Consider the following 23,460-nt stretch of genomic DNA (forward strand, 5'->3'; position numbering starts at 1 on the left):
ACTTATACCAACCCAAGACTTTCAAAACATAATTTGAAATATGTTCTTCTGTATGCTTATATATATGAAGTTCTGAAACTGAAAGCATTATGTATTCTAAATGGTCTCTTGAATATAAAATTTATTTATCAAACAAAAAAAAGTGCTTGAGAATAGGCTTACCTAAAGAATCACCCAAGATCCCTTAGAAAAGTGTCACTTGATTAAAATATTGGATTTAATGTTCCTGGACACTTATTCACAACATATCTTAATCTTGCTATTATTTGTAATATTTAAAAAGTGATATTATTATCTTGACTGCCTTAACCATTGGAAAGGTAGTATTCAAATACTGGTAAATAAATACTTTATTTAGTCACAAAGGTAACTTCAAGTTATTTTATTGTCTGAAATTATTGAATTATGTGCAGACTTGATTCACTTGGGGTAAATCATCTCCAAATGGTTAGCAGGTCAGAAAGAAGGCAGGTACTCAGAGAACATGTTTTGGACACTGATTCAAATGCCTTCTGTCAGCTGCAATTTTCCCCTAATTAAAAAGCTAGTCCTTTCTTTGCTATTACATACGTTTATTTTATAAGCTGTGCCGACAAGGAGCAGGTTATGTGGCTAAATCGATATAGCCATCCATAGAGGTTAAGCAATGCTGCAGCTCCCTATTTTCTTCAATTTCCTGAGGACATTTTGAAGGTGAGCATATGGCAATGCTGGTATTTCTGACTTATCTTGGGGCGGAAGAGTTAGGCCCAACTGAGTGAATTTTCCACTGATGTAGCTACAGCCTGAAGAACTGCTCAGCGCAATTTGTTTGGGATTTCTGTGTGAGCTGATACAGCACCTGCGCGATGAGGTAAATGAACTTTGTCCTTATAAGGATATATGCTCTTTCAGACAAGCTGATTCTTTTGGACCATGCTATTTTGTAAATGAATGCTTCGGAAAAATAACGGACAATGACAATTTAATTTACAAACTGAGGTCTTCTTGAATCTTGTGGAATAATAAAATCTCAGAGATAAAAACTCAATGATTGCCCTAGCCGGTTTGGCTCACTGGATAGAGCGTTGGCCTGGGGACTGAAGGGTCCCAGATTCGATTCTGGTCAAGGGCATGTACCTTGGTTGCAGGCACATTCCCACTAGGGGGTGTGCAGGAGGCAGCTGATCGATGCTTCTCTCTCCTCGATGTTTCTAGCTCTCTATCCCTCTCCCTTCCTCTCTGTAAAAAATCAATAAAATATATATATTTAAACACACACACACACACACACACACACAAACAAAAACTCAATGATTCATTCAGTATAATCTCTACTCAGTCATCCATCTCCTTGTCAGCAGGAGCATTACCTCCCAGGTCTAGCACAGTGTCTAAGCACACAGTCAACATTCAAATAATTTTTACTGGATCACAGACTTGGTGAATAATGGCTGCTTATACACTTTAGTAAATAAAATTCATCTTTAATTTTTAACACATTCCAAAGTCATTTATGTTATCTCAATACATATAAATTTTTATTAAACATTCTTTAAAATAAAAGCTTACAGAAATAGACATGTCATGATGCATGGTATTTATTAAGCTATTAAAAGTTACTTTTAAACATTGCAATTCTTTATTGTGCTGACTACATTAACAGAGTTTGAATATACTTTAAAAGTTTTGTCACCTAAAGCTTACGTCAACATGATGAACTTATGAGTGCTGAATATATAGGGAACTCTCAAGACTCAAGAATAATAAAACAATTCAGTAAAAATGAGCAAAAGATTTGAACTGATACTTCATGAACAAATATCTACAGAGAGCAAATAAGCACACGAAAATATGCTTGCCATTCGTTATTAACCCACAGTGGGACCCATATGACAACATCATTAGTCATTAACCTACTTCTACACACCTATTAGATTGGCTAAAATTTATTTACCTATTTCCCCTTGTATTGAATTTATTGGGGTGATACTGGTTAACAAAATTATACAGATTTCAGATGCACAATTGAACAGCACATCATCTGTACACTCTTTTCTGTGTTCACCAACCCAAGTCAAGTCTTCTCATCACCATTTATCCCCGCCCCATATCCTCCATTGGCTAAAATTTAAACAAGTAATATGATAAGTGTTAGTATGGATGTAAAACAACTAGAACTCATATAATGTTGTGGGAATGGAAAGTAGTACAACTATTTTGGTGCAATTTAGTAGTTTCTTAAAAAGTTAAATATTCATATTTCATATGACCCAGCTATTCCACTCCTAGATATTTACCCAAAAGTAATGAAAGCATAAGTCCATATAGAAAATCTACATAAATGTTCATAGCTGTTTTATTTGTAGTAGCCCAAACCTGGAAACAACTTGATGTCCAGCAATGCAGGAATGGATAAAAAAATTCGTGGCACATCTGTACAACAGAATACTAGCAGGTAATAAAAAGGAATTAACTACTGATGAACTCAACAGCATGGAAGAATCTCAAAAGAACTTTGATCAGAAGAAGCTACAGAAAAAAATAGTACATGCTGTAGGATTCCATATGCAATATATATATATATATATATATATATATATATATATATATATATTTAGAAATGCAAACTTATCTATAGTTATATAAAGAATATCAATGGTTGCCTGGAGGGATTTTTAGTGGTAAAGGGAGGACAGATTACAGAAGGAACATGAGAAAACTTTTGGGCTGATGGAATGAGAATGGGTTATTATCTTGATTGAGATAGCTCCACAGGAGAATATAGGCATCAAAATTTATCAAATGGTACAACTGAATTATGGACAGTTTATTATATATCAATTACAAATGAATAAAGTGGAAAAACTTAAGTAAAGGTCTTATGAGTTGAATATTATTTTCAAGTTCTGAACTTTTATTTCTTCAGTAGGCTTCTATAAAATAAAAGTCTGGTGAGCTTAAGGAAATACAGTAGGTCTCTTCTCCCAATTTAATTTTGGGCAAAATAATAGAAATGTACGGAGTTTTAGGACATTCCCAAATAGTAATAAACTACAGTTTAATCTGTAATAGGGAAAGAGGAGGAGAAACAGAGAACTTCTGGACTTCAGGTGTGACAAGTGGTGGGTGGGAAGAGCAGGAAAGGAAACCAAGAATAAAATCTGAAAGGATACCTGGCCAGGGGTGAGGACAAAACTGTGCCATCACATCTTGACCCACAAGTCTATAGATTCGCTAAGGCAAGTGGCTCCAAGTGGGTTAAAATGTTACAACTTATGGCAGGTCCTCACTCAGGAAAATTGTTCCTCCCTGAGTTAGTCCTACCAGCTGCTAACTCCGTGGTAGGCGCACTAAGTGAAGGCGGACAGGGTACCTCCCTCTACTCCCCTAATTTGCAGTAGGGTGCATCCCTTCCCGTTCTCGGTCGCCCCTGGCGGCGAGCACCCGGGACCTGCGGGCGCACGGGCGAGGCTGGCGGAAAGGTGCGGGCAATAAAGGTCCCTGAAATGGAGGGGAGCGGCTGGTACCTCCCGGTGCTTTGGCCGCTTCTGTCTCCTGGCACCAGCCTGGCTGCCCCGGAACCCGGTTACCCACACGCAGCGCTCACTCTGGCTCCTCCGCTTCTATCCGTCCTGTTCCATTCAGGTGTTGCCGCCAGGATTCTGGGTGACCTCCGGATTTCAGGACAGAACTTACATGCATTTGGAAAGGAGGGGGCGCAGAAGAGCTCTGACTGGAGAAGAACTGTCACCATTAGACCTCCACGTTCCGAAGAAATGGGGGAAGAATTCGGAAACTAGGTGGGTCCCTTAAATCCCCAACACCCCCCACCCCCTTAGAGTCCAACCGGCTCCCACCGGGTCCCACATATCGATCTGTCACTTTCCCACCTCTTCCAGGAGGTCGGAGATCGGCCTCACGTCCCATCGTCACCAAACCCTCAAGTGGCAGAGGGTGGGCAGTCCCGGCGCGGACCCGGTTCCTCTGCAGAGGGCAGCGTGGGAGGGACCTCGGAGGCTCGGGGAGAGGTGAGGGCCCGCGCGGGGTGGGGAGGGGTGGACTTGTGATAGTGGCGTTCGGCACCCGCAGGGGCGCCCACACCTCCAGCTTCCATCCCAGGCGAGGAAACTGCGTGACATTCCCGTCCACACCTGATTGACAGGAGGGAGTCACGGCCCAGAAAGCGGGTGTGGGTGTGTAGAGGCGGAGACAAAACCTCCACCGCACGCGCAGCGGGCCGGGGCCGGCGCTCCTAGACGGTCTGGTTCTGGGGCCACTCTCCCCCCCAGGTGCCCGGAGGCTTCCCGGAGCCAGAAGAGGCTGACGGAGTGTCTCCCCGCGGGGGCTGCTGCCTGCAAGGAGGGGGCAGGGACGCCGGCAGCCCCGGGCGTCACTTGCCTGGCAGCTTCGCCCTCCGCCTGGACTAACTCGCGGTTCCCTCGGGGCAGCGCGCGGAGATCGGCCAGCCTCCTCCCTCCTACTTGCAGCGAGCTGCCTCCGCCTCCCGCTGCCGCCACCCTCCACCTCTATCCCCGTCTGTCTGGAGCTGAGCTCGGAGACCTCAGTCGGCTCGAGCTCAGGAAGTGGGCGCCGGACAAGTCCACGGCGCCTCCCCGCAAGATGGACAGCCGCTACACCAGCACCGCGGGCATCGGGGACTTGAACCAGCTGAGCGCGGCCATCCCGGCGACGCGGGTGGAGGTGTCCGTCTCTTGCAGGTGAGCACGCAGCCTCTCCCCTCCCCCCTCTCCCCCTCCTCTTCCCCTCACAGCGCCCGGGATACTCCCAGGCTTGGAGCGGGTGAGAAGTTGTACGATGAGTGGCCAACAGCCCAGTTGTGGGTCTGGAGTCACCCCTGGGTCGAGCGGCCCCGGGCGGATAGCGGGAACTAAGAAGCGAGCGGGGGGCTACGGGACGGAGACTTCTTGTTTTCTTCCTGGGGAAATGCTGTAAAAGTTGGCTGGGCTCTGACTCAGCGGGGAAAACTCCTGCCGCCGCCCACTTTGCAAGCCCTTTTTACGGCCCAAACCCGAGCGGTACGGTTGGGTGATGACGGGAATCGAAGGGGACGGCGTTGCCCAAAGCGCTCGTGACCGCGGCGCTCAGTGACCCGGGACTCCCCCTGCTAGGCGTCTGCAGCCCTGCTATTGACCCGGTTGGCTCCAACCTCTGCGGCTTCCTCCCCACCCACTTCCTGGAGCCCTCGGGTTCGCCTGTCCCTCCTCACTCCCCTCCCCTTCCCTCAACACACACTTTTCCGGGCTCTGCGCCTGCCTCGTGCCTGAAAGGTAGAGATTTCGGCTCCAGCCCAGTGGTTGCAGAAGAATCTGTGCCTTACTTAAAAGCTGGGAAGTCACGATTTTCTACCAGCAAATAGACGCATTGTGCTTATAACAATCGACACCCTTGCCCAAGGTTCTGTAAATTTCAAATTCCTCTGCCTTATGTTCTTTGGGTCAGTTTCCCCGTAAACAAAGCAGCCCAGTTGCTCTATTGCTGATTTTGAGGAAATGGGCGGGCTAAGACTAAACTGATTTTAACAAAAGGAGGGGGAGGATTTGCGAATTATAATTCACTGCCTTGTGGGCACATTTTGATCTCTCTCCTTGGAAAACTCTCTTCTCACGTGTCCACCTTCCGCCCCAAGATTGTTTTTCATGCCGTGAAATCCTCCCCTTCCTTTCCTGGGTAAAACTTGCCTTAAAGAAATCTAATAAACCTGGGGAATCTCCCACGTAAATAAGACCTGGAGTTTAAAGTGCTGTCAACCTAGTGGTACTTGATTTTGCATTTTTACAAGACAAAGTCTAAAGCCAGAGGAATGCTTTCTCTTGGGGGGTGGGGGAGGGTGGGGAAGGGGTGGAGGAATTTCAAGCACCAAACCAGGACTGAGGTGTTAATCAGCTATCTCTGAAACTATGTATAATCCCTTGATTGCTTGATTCCTCTCACTGCTGACCTCAAACTGTGGAAACAATAGTGCTGCTAATGATAGCTAAGCATTAGCCTCTTGTCTTATGGCGTGGCCACAGTTTTAAGTGCTTCCACACATTTCTTTCTGTCAATTGAACAGGTGAAACTTTATGGAAAACTCTTTTTAAATATTAATTTCTAAGCCTTTATTTTTCTCTCTGAAGTTGGTTTTGGATGCTAGAGGGAGGTTATTAATACATACAGATAATGCATAGTCAAAGTCCTACATTAACAGCATTTTCTAGAGCTCTTACCCTCTGCTGAACATCCTGTAAAATCTGAATGCCATGTGGCCTGTGCATGGAATGGATATAAACATACTGTAAATTAAATCTGATTTTCCCATAAGCTCTTTAGGGTGATTATACCTTTAGAGAAATTATACCTTAACTGGTCTTTCTGCCAATAGGGTCCATGTTTAACCACTCTGGGTTATTGTTGTTATTGTGTTTTTTCCCCCCCCCTGAATGCTTGTTTGCTGTGAGTGTACTGGGAATCCTGAAGTCTGTTAGCTTTAAGGCAGTTTGCTTCAGCTTGCTACCTCAGACCCAGAAATGCCCTTGTTCCAGCCTTTTTTCAGATCACGATTTGGTGTCTTGTTTTTAATTTTTCAAATAGAAGAAAAAAAGTTCTGAATGAGACCCAAGTACTTACATTGTTAAGAATTGAATCTTGTAATCATAGATGGTGGTGTCCTTTGGGCTTTGGCATAAGAAACCTAGTTACACATTCTGGCTTTGTGACTTTCTTATGTTGTTAACTTGGAGCAAGGTCTTACCTCATCTGCTAGTAAGCTTCCTCGTCTTTAAAATGAGGATAAATTATGGTATCTATCTTATATATTAGTAGAGTGTTGTCAGGAGTTTTTAATAAGATGATGACTGAAAAGTGCTTACACAATATGACACAAAGAAAGTGCTAAAATGTTAAGTTGTTATGACACTGGCAATAGTATTTATTGAGTAAGTGTATTATATGATTCACCTGTAATTGGTCCTCTTTCGAAGTTCAATAAATTGGTTAAAGAAGACAAGGATAGAAACAGCTTTGAGATACCTGTTCCTTCTTTTTCTTTGTTTTTTGGTGTGCATAAAAAGCATATATCCTGGGATGCTTGTGGGGATTTCAGAGCACAGTTGTAGGCCCCTAAGCCTTACCATGTGCAAGCAGAGCAAAACATTCCCTTACCCTTTTCATCAGAGCCCTCTGGTGACTAGCTGACACTTAAGCAACTCAATAAAACCCCTTTTGATAACCTCTTTTCACTGTCTCCAATCTAAGACTTTTAAAAACTTGATAATATTTTCATCTTCGTTTTGGGGGAGGTAAGAAAATCAACAATTGAAGCTTGAAGCTAAATATAATTCCTGGAAATCATTTTGTGTGTTCACTGTCCAAGTATTTGAGTGTCTTTTATATGTCTGGCATTACGCCGTGCTCCATGAGATGTTCAAGAGAAGTTCTCTGAAAATGTAAAATCAAATCCAATGATGAGGTTCATGCACAGGGAGGGGACAGGTCATTGTGGAATGGAGTGTTTGGAATATACTACAAAGAGGAGATGGGACTTGAGGGGTGACAAGACAGATGGGCATGGTTTTCTTTAGAGAAGGGACTGTATCCATGGCGGTTTTGTAGGGCTACAAAATTGGTGCGTTAGGATGACAAGCATACCTTTCTTGCTGGGTTTATGTAGAAATAAGCTCCTGCTCTTTTGACATTCTTTCTACCCATTATTTAGCTCTTGGATTCATTTTTCTTTATGATGTTAATTCATAGATTTTTATGTTAATTGGGTTACCTAATTAAAATGTCTGTAGCTGTAATGATACAACATCAGAAACAGAAAATAACGTCTACAATATTCCCATTTTATTCTGAAAACAGGTGAATTAGAATGAGATAAAGCAGAAGCAAAAAATATCTACATATATATAAAAGCCTAAGCAACTGGTCAACCGATCCCCGCAGGGCCAAAACCAGCAGTCTGACATCTCCCAAGGGGTCTTGGAATGCGAGAGGGCGCAGACCAGGCTGAGGGACCCCACCAGTGCACGAATCCGGGCACCAGGCCTCTAGTACAGTACTGTTTTCCCTGGGACTTTTGTTTGTTGCACATTTCTAACATATCCTTTTGGTGATTTTTGTCATTTTCTCTGATTGAGAAGTTAGCAATTACAAAAGCATTGAGAGAATTCTGTATTTGTAGGCTTTGTAGGTTAGCTATCCTATGTAAATCCTTTCTCTGCAATAATCCTAGAATGGTGGTAATAATTTTAAACATTAATGTCTAAGGAAGGGTATAAAGTAGGACTTTATTGAGCACTTACTTTGTGCTAGGCATTCTAAAAAGTCCTTCTTGACCTGGCCATAACTCTTTTGTCTAATCTCCCAGCACTCCTCTTATGTACTCTGACTGAACATAGTCTAACAAATATGTGTCAAAATGTGTTCCAGCCCTAGCCTGTTTGGCTCAGTGGATAGAGTGTAGGCCTGTGGACCTAAGGGTCCTGGATTTGATTCCAGGCAAGGGCACATACCGCGCAGTTGCAGGCTCCTGCCCAGCCGGCCTGGTCGGGGTGCATGCAGGAGGCAAACAATCGATGCGTTTCTCTCAAATCGATATTTCTCTCTGTCTTTCCCTCTCTCTTCCACTCTCTCTAAAAACCAATGAAAAAAATATCCTTGAGTGAGGATTAAAAAAAAAATGTGTTCCAGATAAATGTGGCTGCAAAACACTAATAAGAGGTACAGTCCCAAAGCATGTGCTGTTATCCTAGTGGACCAAATTCTTTTGCCTACCTGGCCATGGACATGCCGCTCTCTCAGCCCTGAATGTCCCTGACTCCCTTCCCATTCTTTTCTTGATTAGCTTGTGCTCTTTCAAGACTCAGGTCAAACATCATTTTCTCTTATGACTCCCAAGCTGGATTTTGCTGTCTTCCCACAGCAGCTGGTATGTAGCAATATCATAGTGTTGGTGGAGGAAAAATTTCCCTCTACCCTTAAAGATTCTTCTGGCTGGTGTACATCGTTTTCAGAACTTTCCCCAAAGCTGCTGTTTCTTAAAATTAACCAGCCTAAAATAATCAATATCCCGAAAGAGGTATATTTTGGAGTGGCCAACTTATCTCCGCTTCAGTAGTTGCATCATAATTCTTAGTCTTTGTGTTCTTCTTAAGGACACGTTTTCTCTCTTTTGTGTCCATGTTGTTGAGGTAAGCACATCCAAACCTGTAAAGAATTTTTATAAGAATTTATTTGAGCCAAACAGAGGCTATGCCTGGAAGCAAGAACTCAACAGAATAAGAAAAGTGTCTCTCAGAATGGCAGTCTGCAGTTTCTTTTATGCATTTGGAATTAAGGAAGGGACATAAGGAAGATTACATGAAAGTGGGAGAAAGCAAGGGGAGACTGGATTACAGGATAGCTAAGATTCTGTGCTCTCTCTTGAGGGTGGTTATATGTCCTAGGGGTCTGGAAAAGGCATTTCAAAGGTGTGTCAAGCTAGATGCACAGAAACAATGGACAGGGCTTGTTTAAGGAAAAGATAAACCTTTTAGTAGAGAATTTATATTTATTCCTGGGGCGTGACTATACACCATGACCTACCTAGTTTGGAATCTATGATTGGATTACTCTGTAAGGTTACTTTCTATCACTGGACTTGTCAGTTTTATTACAGAACCTGTTTTCCATCCATAGTATGTATATTCTGAGTTTGGCACAGCATATTTAGTCAATGAGTGCTGAGTGCTGTAATTCTCTGGATGAATCATCTGGCACGAGAAAGGCATTTTGCCTATTAAAATACAGACTCCAAGGCCCCCACACCAGCTTTACTGAATCAAAATCTCTAGGCTCACCATGTATTAGTTTTTCACATTAAAATTTTTAATCAACCAGTTTGATGAGCAAATGACTGTAGTCACTTGATATAGATTAGCAATATCGACCCTACTAAGGTATTAGGATGATACTTTTCAATGGTGTGTTGGAGCTGGTTTAAATGGGATTGAGACAGGAATTTGTGTCAGTTGTTAAATAAATTATTAAAAATTAAATATGTAAACCTAAAGTAAAAAAAAATTACATTTTAAAAGAAAGATAAGACATACTCCAAACTTCCCACTTCTAATTATTTTACTATATGTTAGTATTATCTGTACTCCTTACTGTCATCTATGCTCAATCTTTTTCATCTATGTGGTGAAAATATGCAGTTGTATGCTATTGTTCATCTCTTCTCAATCCATGTTCAGTGACATCACATTAGTAGCTTGAAATTGGCCATAGTGGGAATATTTACACCATGGAAACTGACAAACACTGCAAATTAGAGCTTGATTATTGTTCTGTTATTGTCTGCGCTTAAGACATTCCATGAGAATCAGTTAGTCCCATGAAATTTAAAATTATAAATGTTCTAGATATATTACTATTATTTGTAACTTGTGTGCTCAGCTACACATACTTTATATCAGTAAAATTTGTAATAAATTATCTAAACACACACATACATACACACATTTAGCTTTTTTTTTTTGAGAGTCTCTTATTAAACACATATGTACTTTCACATTACTGTGTATAGGCCTTTTGTAAAAGATAAAGCATTATACAAAGGAAGAAAATTGCTGCTCTTAGTCTGTCACTATTAGAAATGATAGTGTCAGATTCAGCACTGTCTCTGATCTTGCTTCTCTACTGGAATAAGTGGGTTGTGTAATTTTTCTTTAAATTAATCTTTATTCTTCAAAGTATTTCAGATGTCCCCTACCTCCCCCCTGCACCACCCCATATGACCCCCTCCTCCCTCCTCTCTTCCCCTCCTCAGGCCTTCCCAGTACTAGTATCTGTCCATGGCTTCTGCATATATGCATATACATTCATGGGGTAATCTCTTCCTGCTTCCCACCCCCTTCTCTCTGAAATACGTCAGTCTGTTGCATGATTTTATAATCCATGAAAGGTTGTGACAGCCTGCCAGTGTACTGTCACCGGAAGTACAATGCAACAGGAAGACTGAAATTGTGTATGCTTTTTACTTTCTTCTCCTTTTCATGTGTCCTCTCCACATGTTCTTTATTCTCTTACTTCTGGGTCTTTTGTTTGTTTGTTTGTTTCTCCACTCACTGGTGGCATCTACCATGCACGTTTATGTGTCACAGCTCCAGTTACACGGTGATGAACTGGCCACCTGGGAAAGCACATTCAGATTCCAAAGGGGAGAATCTGATGAGCCCAGTGGGAATCGGCCCATTTGGAAGCAGATGCCTCTACTGTTCTGATTATCTGTGGTGAATGAGAATCTGTGTTCAAATACAGTTGGGGGCTCCACCCCAATCCACATGGGTGTATCTCTTAGACACACTTTACCCTTCTTTAGTCAAAGAGTTTGAAGTTAGTATGCAAGTAGGTTTCCAAGTGATGTTAGCTGATAAATTATGTTACTGTAAGCTATGGAAATTAGAATTCTGTTAGCCCATTAATGAGGCATATGATAGGCAAATTGAGGGTCAAGCTGTGATAGGGAGTTAACATCTGTTCTTATGGCTCTGCAGTTCCTGAGGTCTTGTTCAAAAATGTAGTCACAGTGCTTTTTTGGGGGCCATGCTGGGGTGTTTTTCTTTTTTAGCTTCCAAGTTTTAGGAAAATTGGTTGTAGTGATATTTCTGGGCAGTGGTTTTGAACTCTAAGTGTGGGAGTTGCCCAGGTATATCTTAGGAGAGAAAAGTCTTACTCATGTTGTTTCACCAGTATTTTGGCCTACCCTGCATTTGTTAGCATTTGGGGCTTGGGGTGTTCTAAAAATGCCCTGGGATATGTAGAATGGAGTCTAGAAACAATTCACAAAGCAAGACCCCACAGAATAGGGTGTTCACTGTTGTGCTGTCTTAGGTACATTATTTGTGGCCTGACAGGCAACAGCCTGCATTCATTCCCTATTTGAGTTTATTTGAGGCAGGGAAGAAGACCAGTTCCTCTCAAAGAAGTTTTATTCAGTTGTTAGCCTGGTTTATAATAGTAACACTTGCTTAATAGAGCTGGTGTTGTTTAGCTTTGAAGAGCATAGGTGTGAAACTAGACCAGCTCTACTAAAACTGGCTGTGAAATCTGGGAGAGTTACTTAATCTCTGTTCCTCAATTTCCTCATCTGTAAAGTGGGGTAATAGCAGCCTCTACCTCTTATATTTGTTTAGAAGGTTAAATAAGTTAATACCTGAGTTAAAGCACTACTTGTCACATTAGGTAAGTACTCAGTAATTAAATATATATAAACACAAAACAAAAGCCACCCGCTATTCCATCATACTATGAGCATTTAGTTCACTTCTCTCATTTATAACATCACATTTATCGTCTCTCTCGTGTGTACATGCTCACATACATTGTATAATGAAACCATACTATATTCTATACAATTTATCTTCTCTACTTTTCTGTTAATATTATATCATGTAAATGTTGTTGTCATTAGTTTTTGAAAACATAACCTTCCATGACTGTGTAATAGTCTATTATATGGTTATACTATATTTATTTTCCAAAATGTATTTCAAAAGCTTAACATTCAAAATGATGCTACAGATTACGGATGAGCTTTGTTATTCACCAACACTTGACAACTCCTATGATTTCCCCCACCCCCACCCCAGGATAGTTTTCTAGAGCTAAAGAAATTAATAAGTATCTTTTGAAAGAGATTGAATACCTTGTTTTGGTTATTTCCTCCCTATTCCTCTTTAAGCAGAGTCAAGTCTAAACTACTGGCTGCACCTTTCTGAATACTTTTATTTCCCTGAGAAACTTGCATGTAAAGATTGATGAGAATGTGGGGCAGCAGAGTGTAGCAGCAAGAAAATGGAATTAGGAGCCAGACAGATGTCTTTAAATCCCTTTTTTATACCTTTTTTAAATGTTATTTTGGGTAACTTATCTCAGCTTTTGGAACCTCATATCCTAATCAGTAATATGGAAATGATTAAAAAAAACAAATTGATAAGATTTTTGGAGAAGTGGGTGAAATCAAGTCTATAAAATGCCCCACACCATGCTTATCACAAGAAAAGCACTTAATAGCTGTTAGTCTTATCTCATTTTTTGGGGGGTATATTATTGTGTGGCACATAGCAACACAGAAGACAGTTACCTATAGTTTGGACAGAAACATGAACTGCAAGGTGACAATTACTAGTATAAAGCTGCATGTTAAGGGTCATATGTCCTCCCCCAGGCCGAATACTGTCTAAATGCAGAAGGCATGTAGAATCAAACTGTGGCCAGAGAGTATAGATTTGGAAATGCATGCACAATTTCTACAGATTCCACGGCATGGCTCCCCACACCAAAACACACAGATATATGGCCTTAATGGGATTTGATAGGTAGGAGGTAGAGCTTAACAACAAAGTTTGGAATGAAAGCACTTTCTAGCATATTCTTACATGTGATCAATAAAAGCTATCGGTTGATATTTCGATTGCTCTTTCCTGTTGGACATGTGATAAAACAGGTATCACAGTAGATGACAACACTGGCCAAAGGACAGCAAGAATGTATTGCCGATAATAAAATAAAGTATTTAAAGGGTGTCTTGCTGCAATGGTCAGTGTTCCCTGCCTGACACACAGTACCTTAATATATTTTTTAAAAATATATTTTATTGATTTTTTTTACAGAGAGGAAGGGAGAGGGATAGAGAGTTAGAAACATCGGTGAGAGAGAAACATCAATCAGCTGCCTCCTGCACACCCCCTACTGGATGTGCCCGCAACCAAGGTACATGCCCCTGACCAGAATCGAACCCGGGACCCTTGAGTGCGCAGGCCGATGCTCTATCCACTGAGCCAAACCGGTTAGGGCAGTACCTTAATATTTTCAACCTTATGACAACCATCAATGTTAATGCCTCTCCAGCCAGGCATATTAGCTGTCAGTCATTCTTTTTCAAATTGTGAGATATTTTGTCAAGTTTATTTTATAAAGAATAATACTCCAAACATCCTGAGGAAATTATCAGTTATCTTTTTGAAACTCTGAAGAAACAAAATATCATTGATGTTCGCTGAGGAATATTTCTATTTATCAGACAGTGAAGCTATTCAAATATAAAGGCTGGCTTGGCCAGCATGGCTCAGTGGTTTAGCATTGACCTATGAACCAAAAGGGCACAAGTTCAGTTCCATGTCAGGGCATATGCCTGGGTTGTGGGCTCGATCCCCAGTAGGGGGGCATGTAGGAAGCAGCCTATCAGTGATTTTCTCTCATCATTGTTTATATCTCTCCCTTTTTCTTCCTTCCTCTCTGAAATTGATAAAAATATATTAAAAAAAAAACTCTTTAAAAGTTGTTCTATGAGCCCAAGAAACATGAAACCTTTGGACATTTTCTATATCTTTTATTTAAATTAATGCCAAAGTCTAAATCTATGAAGACAATGTGTAAAGCACTTATATGCCAATACACTCATCCTTCCAACAATTCTGTAACCCAGGTGATGTTATGGCCTATTTTGCAGGTGAAAAGATTGGGATTCAGAGGGAGTGTAAGTCATTTGGCCTAAGTCTCACATCTAGGAAGAGAAAAGATTGAGATCCTAATCCATAAACAGTGTCTAGTTCTAAGATGTATGCTTCTGTCAACTGGCCATTTTCTGTCCCTCGGCTACAAGTTCTTTATTTTAGGCTTTAAGGGTAGGGCTCATTCCTCTCTGTGTCCATGTGTTGGTGATTGAAGAAAAATTACAAAGCTGGGAGACACAGTTATAATAGATGATATTAATATTATTACTAAGGGGAATATGAAATTCGTGTGTGTGTGTGTGTGTGTGTGTGTGTGTGTGTGCGTGTGAGGGGGGTTTCTGTCCCCAATTGGTAAGAGCTGTGAATAACACAATTCAGATGAGTGGCATACATGTTAACCATTTGATGTCTAATTTCCAAGTATTGATTCTATTTTTTTTTCTGCTGCTGAGTTACCTAATGAAGCTGTGGGAAATTAAGTAATGAGGAGACTATTTCAATAGAAATCAGCAGGCAGGATAAGATGAAAGCTAAATGCTGGAGAAAGGTAATGGACCGGGCAAATGAAAAATAGAGGAAAATTAATTAAATTGACTCTGACATTCATATTTGTCGTTAAGAGTTGAAAATTGGCCTCAAGTCCTATTATTTCAATCCACCGTTTTCTTAATAATGAGGAAGTCACCGTTTAAACATGCTAGCTTGTTAATAATAAATTCCAAGGTTTCCTTTCAAATATGTTCAAATATATTCAGATGACAAATGTGTTCTTCAGAATTCCAGGTAAATAAAGTACTTACTTTGGTAGTGAAATATCACTATAGTACTCTATGTGAATTGTGACATGAATTTGTTAAAGTCAGTATTTTCTACTTTGCTAATTAGCTGCTCTCTTGATCTCTATATGTAATAAATGACATTAGTTTTATTAAAAATGATCACAAATGTCAGAGAGTGTAATGGGCCAGATATGATTATAATCAACCATAACTAGTTGAAACCAACACATTTCTCAGCTTTCCTTAGCACAGTAGTGCTTTTAAAATCATTTTGAGAAATTTGCTTCTCACTGCCCACAGATCCTTGTTAGTGCATCGTCTCAATATGTATAACTCTGTGTGCATTCTTACAAACCTTTTCTTAAAAAAATCCTTAATGTATTCCTAAACGGAGTATCATATTCTTTGTGGTTTTCTCCATAATTAAAAGCTCAATCATTCTTCTTTGATGTCTTCAATAGATTTTTATGTTTTCCAGCTATAAAGCAAAGACTTAGTGGAGTAAAAGCAAATGAGTGAGATTAAGTGATATCTGAGAACATACAGAATAATAACTTTATTTGCTAATCCCATTAAATTACATATTTTATTTTTCCTTTTAAAAATATTTATTGTTGAAAGTATTGCATATATCCCCTTTTTTTCTCTCATTGACCCTTTATAACTTGCTAAGTTACCTATTTTAGACACAGCTCACTGTCTGGCTTATCTTGATATCTCAACTTTCAAATTAATTAGAAGTTAGAGTGCAGTTGATTTCCATGCCCTTGGTTTCATCCAAAGCCTCTTTGTAGGCATTGGGAAAAGGAGACATATATCAGGTTGTTAGTGAATGTTGGTCTTAATTGATAATTTAAATTAGTGAATTTAAAGACTATTTTTGGAGAGAAGTTTAAAATATACTAGATAAAAGATGATTTCTTTTAACTCACAATTGGTCTCACAATTTAAATTAAATGGTTTTAAATTCTTTGTTTCACTTAAATCATTTTGTCCTTTGAATGGCATTTATTTGACTTCTTGGCTTCCTTATGGAACATGCCAGCAAAGTATAATGGAAACCCCATGGTTTCATTCTGTTTCTGACACTGGCTCTGTAACCAATGACAATCCCTCTACTTCTCTGGGCATGAGTTCCTATGAAAGGTTGAGTCCCTGGTCTAGAGGACCTGGGAGGTTACTTAGAGCTTATTAGAAGTAAAACCTTGAAATAAATTGAAAAGATGTTCTGATTTAAGGAAAATTTGTGATTGTCAATACATTGAAAACTTAGGCCCTAATTCTAATGTCTGGGTTTTTTTTTTTTTTTTTAATTTTTTTAAAATTTGTTTTTTTAATTGATTTTTGGAGAAAGAGGAAGTGATAGGGAGAGAGAGAGATAGAAGCATCAATGAGAAAGAACCATCCATTGGCCACCACCATGGGGATCAGCCTCTTGGTTCATGGGTGGATGCTCAACCACTGAGTCACACTGGCCAGGCTGATGTCTCAGTTTTTTTTTAAAAAATATGTTTTTATTGATTTCAGAGAGAGGAAGGGAGAGGGAGAGATGGATAGAAACATCAAGGGATATTAAGATACATTATTCCTAATGTCAACCACTTCTACTTCAGAGTTCTCATTTCACTTAATATTCTCCCAAAGAGATAGCAGAGGTGTTCTGCTGTTGCTGTTCTAGTTTTTCCTCTCAATAGAGATCTATAGCTAGCTTTCTTCACTCTGAAAACAAACATTTGATATTACTAGATATCTGTGTCTTACTTACAATTTACACTTGTACTGTGTTTACTATGTTTTCACAATTTATATCTCTATGACATCCTATATAATAAAAGGCTAATATGCAAATTGCCCAAATGGTGGAATGACCGGTCGCTATGACGTGCACTGACCACCAGGGGGCAGACGCTCAATGCAGGAACTGCCCCTGGTGGTCAGTGTGCTCCCACAGGGGGAGCGCTGCTCAGCCAGAAGCCAGGCTCACGGCTGGCGAACACAGCGGCGGTGGCAGGAACCTCTCCCACCTCTGCTGCAGGCGGGCGGTAAGGAGCGAGGGGTCCTGGATTACAAGAGCCCCGGGCTGTGAGTGGGATATCTGACTGCCAGCAGTGGACATCCCCCAAGGGGTCCCGGACTGTGAGAGGGCGCAGGCTGGGCTGAGGGACCCCTCACTCCAGTGCAAGAATTTTGTGCACCGGGCCTCTAGTATAGTTTATAATAGAGATGGCAAATGGGCCCAATCTTGTGTTAAATGATTAGCTGTTACTAAATGCCGACTCCTAAAGTAGTACCTGGAAGGATTCTTAGGGGACATCTGGCTTTTGTGGGAAAGAGTATTATAGGTGACGTATATTTTATTTTTTATTTTTTTAAAGGTGCATTTTATTTATTTATTTATTTATTTATTTATTTATTTATTTAAATCCTCACCTGAGGATATTTTTCCATTGATTTTCAGAGAGAGTGGAAGAGAGAGAGAAAGACAGACAGAAATATCAATGTGAGAGAAACACATCAATTGGTTGCCTCCTGCACACACCCTGACCAGGACCTGGGCCTGGGAGGAGTCTGCAACCAAAGTACGTGCCCTTGACCGGAATAGAACCCAGGACCCTTTGGTCCACAGGCCGGGGCTCTATACAGTGAGCCAAACCCGCGAGGGCTAGTGGACTTTTAAAATAAAGCAAACTAATACAATGTGGCATGTATGCTGTTATTTTTAATAGTTGCAATCTTTAACTTCTAGTGACTGATGAGGCACTGAAACTTACACTCATGTCTCCAACGTGTTTGCTGCTTCCTTTCCATTCCTGCTGCCATCATTCTTATTCAGGAAGTTGATACTTTCCCCTGGACTATTAGAATATTTTCCATGACTCCAGAATTCACTTCTTTGGTCTGTTTTTCACATATTGTATAGTTATTTTCCTAAACAAAGGTTGAATTGTGTAATTTTTCCTTTTGCAGAAACTTTCAATGTTTCTCCTTACCAAGGTGTTCAGCAATATGATGTTCAGGGTCTTCCCTCTCCTGCCCACGCGGCCTCCTCCAGGCTCCTCTCAGACGTGGAGTACTTTGCTAATCTCCAAGTGTCTTGTGTGGATTCTCACTTTCTACTATTGTTGATGCTTTCTTGAAGTGGAATGGATTGTTCCTTTTTTTGAGTTCCTACACCACAATTCTTATACTTTTATTTTATTCTGCTTATAATTATTTTGGTTTCTGCATGTCTGTCTCTCCTACCAACTCTAAGAATGCATATTTGCTTTATCATTGATTTTCACAAAAATTGTGTGCTTTGCATATAGAAGTTTTCGATAAATGTTTGCTGCCTGATGGATAGATTGGTAGAAAGAATCTAGATATTCATGAATCTGTGTATGTCTATAACCTTAAAAATATTAGTTTACATACACAGAGCATTAAAATGACTCACTTTCTAGTTCAATTTAGTAAAACATAATATTTTGATCTTCGTTTATAAACTAAGGTTTATAAAACTACTTTATACAAAGTTTTGTTTTAGATTTTTAGAAAGTGAAAAGGAGGAGGGAGGGAGGGAAGGAGAGAGAGAGAGAGAGACATGTCAGTTGGTTGTATCCATACTCACCCTGACCTGGGCAGGGGATCCAACCTGCAACCCTTGACCAGAAATTGAATCTATGACCCGCTTTGGTGCTGGGGCCAATGCACTAACCACTGAGAACACTGCCAGGGCTATATACATTTTTATTTGAAGAAATGAGAAACAAATAATTTCAAATTCACTTTGTCTTCAAGCACAGCAAAGACAGTTTTAGGTCTGGACACTTAGAATTTTCTTATTACTGAAAATTTGTTTATTTAATTTTGGATGAATACTATGCAAAAAGAGAGAGAAGTAATAGAATTTATATGTATGATATCATAAATAACATTTCTAAGTAGGGAAATAAATGAACATATCTGTAACTGAATGAAGATTTTTGTCTTGGGGAAAGATGTTTGTAATAAATTACTTGGTGGGCTGAACTGATAAAGGGCAACAGGACATTATGCTTTCATTTGGGCATAATCTAGGATAAGAAGAGCTGTTTGGTGGCCTGGACTCTTTAAGAAGTAATAGGTATTTATTTGCTAATGTGCTTTCCCTCTGTATTTGTTTCACCAATTTTAACTTGGAGCCACACAGTGTTAAATTTTAGAAAAGCTGAAATTCAACTAAAAAAACACACAAAACAAACAACAACAAAAAACAACTGTGGAGAAAGGGAAGATGGAAGAAGAAACAATGCTTTCTGTAGAAAAAGGGGGGAGGGGGAGCCAGAACTTGTTTTCATGTGCACAAGTAAAATATGAGCATGTTTATTTAAGTCAAGTCACTATCCATCACACATCATTTCTTACATTGGTCTGGTTATGCTAATTTGTTGGATTGCCGAAATAATTTCTCAAGTGCTTGAAACACAGCGAAAGTACCTCCGTGCTCAGTTGATTATATTTAACCTAAAATGTCCCCCTGCCTGATTACATCAGATCTTTCAAGAGACTGACCTCAATAGTGGTTTAACAATAAAATGAGAAAAAAACCCAAATTATAAAACCACTTCGTTTCAATGAAGACAATGAATGGGTGAATTAGTGTAACACAGGCTGCTGCTAATGATGTTTGGTGAACATTTCCAGCACACATAGAATAGGCTGTAATTTAAAAAATGAAATGATTATGTGGTTGTGTCACGTTCATTTTAGGGTCACGGTCTAAACCAGCTATTCTAAACGAGGATTATCATCATCTCAGAATTGCATCAGAGATTTTTCAAACCACATATGGGCACTCCTGAAATTCCAGTTTGCATCCCGACCAGGGAATAAGTAAGCCCTCTCCACCATTTTCTCTACCCAAACAGACTTTCTGCCAGTTCAGTCTCAATCCCTGATCTCCCACTTTCACTTCTCCTTCGTCTCTTTAACGTAGTGGACCACTCTGCTTCTGCCTGGGTCCAGCCTGTCTGACTCCGGCAGAGACCATTGCACATGATTATTGGACCTTTCAACCTCACACTTGCTCTGGGCAAACCTTCTCCCTGCCATGAATCCCATACAGTGGTCTATCTGTTCAAAAAAAGCAAATATTGGCATACTCTCTCTCTCTCTCTTTTTTAAAAATATTTTATTGATTTTTTACAGAGAGGAAGGGAGAGAGATAGAGAGAGTTAGAAATATCGATGAGAGAGAAACATCAATCAGCTGCCTCCTGCACATCTCCCACTGGGGATGTGCCCGCAACCCAGGTACATGCCCTTGACCGGAATCGAACCTGGGACCTTTCAGTCCGCAGGCCGACGCTCTATCCACTGAGCCAAACTGGTTTCGGCTCTCTCTCTCTTTTTAATTTTTATTGATTTCAGAGAGAAAGGGAGAGGGAGAGAGAGAGATAGAAACATCAATGATGAGAGAGAATCATTGATCGGCTGCCTCCTGCACACCCCCTTCTGGGGATCGAGCCCACAACCCAGGCATGTGCTCTTGACCGGAATTGAACCTGGGATCCTTCAGTCCGCAGGCAGATGCTCTATCCACTGAGCCAAACAGGCTAGGGCAAAAAAGGGTAAATGCTGTCATACTCTTACCTTCATTATAAATCCTTTTATTGCCTCTATAATAAGTCTGCGAGAATCTTCCAAACTCTGACCTGGCTTTTCAAGCCTGTTCTCTTTCATTCTCTCCGTGTCATGCCACCCTCTCTCTCCCTACTGTCCTCTCCAAGCTGTGTCCTGAACACTAAGCCATTTCATCCACCTGCATTTCCTGAGGGAACCATGCTGCTCACGCCTTGGTTCCTGTGGGAATCATTTTGCTTTCCTTTGCTATCTGACTCGATAGACTTTACTGATAGTTCAAGCATCGTTCTCACTATGAAGACTTTGCCTGATTCTTTTTTTTTTTAAATCTGAGGAGACACTCCTTTTTTTAAAAAAATATATTTTTATTGATTTTTTACAGAGAGAAAGGGAGAGGGATAGAGAGTTAGGAACATCGACCAGCTGCCTCCTGCACACCTCCCACTGGGGATGTGCCCACAACCAAGGTATATGCCCCTGACCGGAATCGAACCCGGGACCCTTCAGTCCGCAGGCTGACGCTCTATCCACCGAGCTAAACCGGCTTTGGCTTGCCTGATTCTTCAGATGGAATTGCCTCTCCCTCCTTTCCTGTAATCTGTGATGAATTTATTTTACACACTCCCTATTTTGCTGCACATATTTGTTTACAAATCTGTCCCGTTAACGGAATATAAATAATCTGGGGCCAGAGCCCATGTGTGTATATCACAGTCTTCAACACCACTCCTTTTTTTCTGTCACTTAGTAGCTTAGTGCTTGTTGAACAAACATTTGAAAGAGTATTAGATAATTATTAAATGATAAATTCCCACAGGGCAGGACCTGGGTCTTGTCTACATGTTTCAGCTTTGTACCTAATCCAATGTTTTGCATGTAGGAAGTGCTTAACAATTATTAATTTAATGTATAGTTGAAAAAAGGAAAGTCGAACATCTTAGAAAGTTGAACATGACTGAAGGCATAAATACAGGAAAGAGTGTAATATCAAATGGCTTGAAAAAATAAACAGTTGTATAAAGGCAGGATGAAGGTGTCATGGCCCAAGCCTATTTCACTCTGCTATTTTATTATTACTTTTTATTTTTGGACCTAGGTGAGTATTTTTGAGTCAGGGACAAATTCCTGGTCTAATCGTTTGTAACGAGGATAGCAGATGCATGTTTAGAAAACTGTTTTCAATCTCTCCATCTCAGCTGGTTGGTCATTTGTGCTTGCCTTTTCAGATTAATTCCTTCTCTTTAAATTCTGTTGTTGATCCTGCAAAGCTCAGATGGCTCTTACAGATATTTGAATTATTCAGTGGTTAGTGATCTAAAGAAATTACAGAAGGTATTACGTAAAATATGGAGGACAAAACCAAACCAAACCCTGCCAACCTAGCCAACCTAGCCTTATCTTTATAGGCATAGTGTTTTTCTCACCGGTATAGCCTGTGTATTGATTGACAAATCTTAAAGGCAGCTGATTCCAGACAACCCTGCATATAGATAAAGATTTTCTTTACAGATATTGAGCCTGGAGACCTATGACTTTTCCCCCATATTGAAGCAGTATATTGCTCAACAGCTATAGGGTGTCCCAAAATTCACGCCAGAAGTAATTTTGATAGAAAATACAGGTTTATAATTAAAAATTATAAATTTTTTATTGATTCATAAAGTATACAGTATAGGGTTATGTATGGAATAGCACATCGGGTAAATGGCCTCCATGGCTTTGTTGGCACATACGCAAAGCCGTGGTCTTCATTGGTCTTCATTGTCCCTGCTCCTGGGCCATAATTGGTACTTGGTAATGCTTATCAAATTGAAGGGATTGAAATCAAAGGGCAACAGATATTAGAATCTGATTCAATAAACCAAGTAAAATTAGGCTTTTATTTTGTTGTTGTTGTTGTTAATGCTCACGCAAAATTCAAATCTTGTGTGAATTTTGGGACACCCTATAGTAGAGAAGCAGAAAACCTAGTCATATGATCAACATATTTAGGGAGTGGTGCTTGGAAGACATCTGAGCTGATGTTGAGCAGAGTAGTCAGCCTTCAGTTTTTTATTTTGGGGTAGATCCATCACAGTCATCAGCTCTTGGTTTTTGGTCAGTGATTGTCACCTACAAATATCATGCATTGACTCTGGGAGAAGTAATAAATTCTGAAAGACTGCTAATAGGGCTAATTGTTTGAAATAGGTGCAAGCTCATTGCCCACTTTGCTGTTAGCAAGTGAGCTAAAAGTGGTTACTTTTAGAGTAGGCAGGAGGAGGGACTGAGGAAAATAATGATTCACAATCTCAAGAGTTGTAACTTAATTAGTGTAATGGTGTAATGTATTAAGGAGCAGAGCACAAATTCAGAGATGGAAACATCTGGATTTAAACTGCAGCTCCATATATTACCAACAATGAGCATTCAGCTGAGAGTTAATCTCTCTGTGCTTTGGTTTATAAATGAAGATAGAAATTCCTTCTCATATAGTTGCTATGGGAATTGTATGCTATGCTATCATAAAGTGTGAAGAAAGTTCCTATCACTTAGCAAGGAACTCTTATTTTTTTTTAAAAAAAATATATTTTATTGATTTTTTACAGAGAGGAAGGG

General features: G+C 40.2%; 1 protein-coding gene across 2 annotated transcripts in view; it reads left to right on the forward strand.

Moving 5' to 3' along the window:
• The first annotated feature begins 4,376 nt into the window (after positions 1-4,376).
• CPNE8 (copine 8) overlaps positions 4,377-23,460 on the forward strand; it is a 199,647-nt gene continuing 180,563 nt past the window's right edge. The window contains exon 1 of one of the 2 annotated variants that reach the window (XM_070410448.1): positions 4,377-4,700. In XM_070410448.1, the coding sequence (XP_070266549.1) occupies positions 4,603-4,700 (98 nt within the window). In that variant the 5' untranslated portion in view covers positions 4,377-4,602. The remainder of the gene's footprint in view (positions 4,701-23,460) is intronic. The other variant, XM_070410447.1, reaches the window with a different exon arrangement.

This window comes from Myotis yumanensis, unplaced genomic scaffold (assembly GCF_028538775.1).
Source record: "Myotis yumanensis isolate MYYU_CA2020_CCGP unplaced genomic scaffold, mMyoYum1.0.hap1 SCAF_3, whole genome shotgun sequence".
Taxonomy (NCBI): domain Eukaryota; kingdom Metazoa; phylum Chordata; class Mammalia; order Chiroptera; family Vespertilionidae; genus Myotis; species Myotis yumanensis.